General features: G+C 54.0%; 1 protein-coding gene across 1 annotated transcript in view; it reads left to right on the top strand.

Moving 5' to 3' along the window:
- SLC4A4 (solute carrier family 4 member 4) overlaps nucleotides 1-466 on the top strand; it is a 152161-nt gene extending 151695 nt beyond the window's left edge. Inside the window, exon 24 of the mRNA XM_009637579.1 lies at nucleotides 361-466. Coding sequence (XP_009635874.1) covers nucleotides 361-466 — 106 coding nt within the window. The remainder of the gene's footprint in view (nucleotides 1-360) is intronic.
- The last annotated feature ends 186 nt before the right edge of the window (nucleotides 467-652 follow it).

The following is a 652-nucleotide window of genomic DNA, read 5'->3' on the forward strand; positions in this document are numbered from 1 at the left end:
TGTTCCCCCCGCCGGCCCGGGTGGTTTGCCTGGTGTCTCCGTGCTGCCGGGTTCAGAGGTGGCAGCGTGTGAGCAAACACCAGGAACTGCTGCCCGGGCCGAGCATTTGTTCCGTTTCTAGATGTGACGCTGGCTGTTGGGCGTCCCCGTGAAGTCCCAGCGTCTGCAGCTCTCCCAGTTTACGCCAGTTGCCCCTCTCTTCTGTTTAGAAAGCACTGGTTTTTTCTTGCCAGTTGTAGATTATTGATTTTTTTTTCAGGATTTGGTCACTGGGAGACCATGCTAGCAGACGTCCTGGGCACGGCCGACCGCACCGGGCATGGCCCCCACCCTTACCTTGTCTTTCTTTTTTCTTCGCAGCCCTCCACGAACTCCAGTAAAAGTTGTGCCTCAAATTAGAATAGAACTCGAGCCTGAAGACAATGGTTATTGCTGGAGGAGCAAGGGAACAGAAACCACTTTGTAATCTCTGTCTGTCTGTTAAATTTTCTGTGGAATTTATTTTGTCACTAGCCAAATATTAAAACGCTCTCCGCTCCCCACCGGCATAGGTAAACGAGACATCCCGCGCTGCCCCCCCGCAGGTCTCCCCCGATCCCTCCTCTCCTGGTTTTTCCCACGCTGACCAAGACTCGTTTTGCCTTCGCCGCCG

The sequence above is a fragment of the Egretta garzetta genome, unplaced genomic scaffold (genome assembly GCF_000687185.1).
Source record: "Egretta garzetta isolate BGI_Z169 unplaced genomic scaffold, ASM68718v1 scaffold224, whole genome shotgun sequence".
NCBI classification, from domain to species: Eukaryota; Metazoa; Chordata; class Aves; order Pelecaniformes; family Ardeidae; genus Egretta; species Egretta garzetta.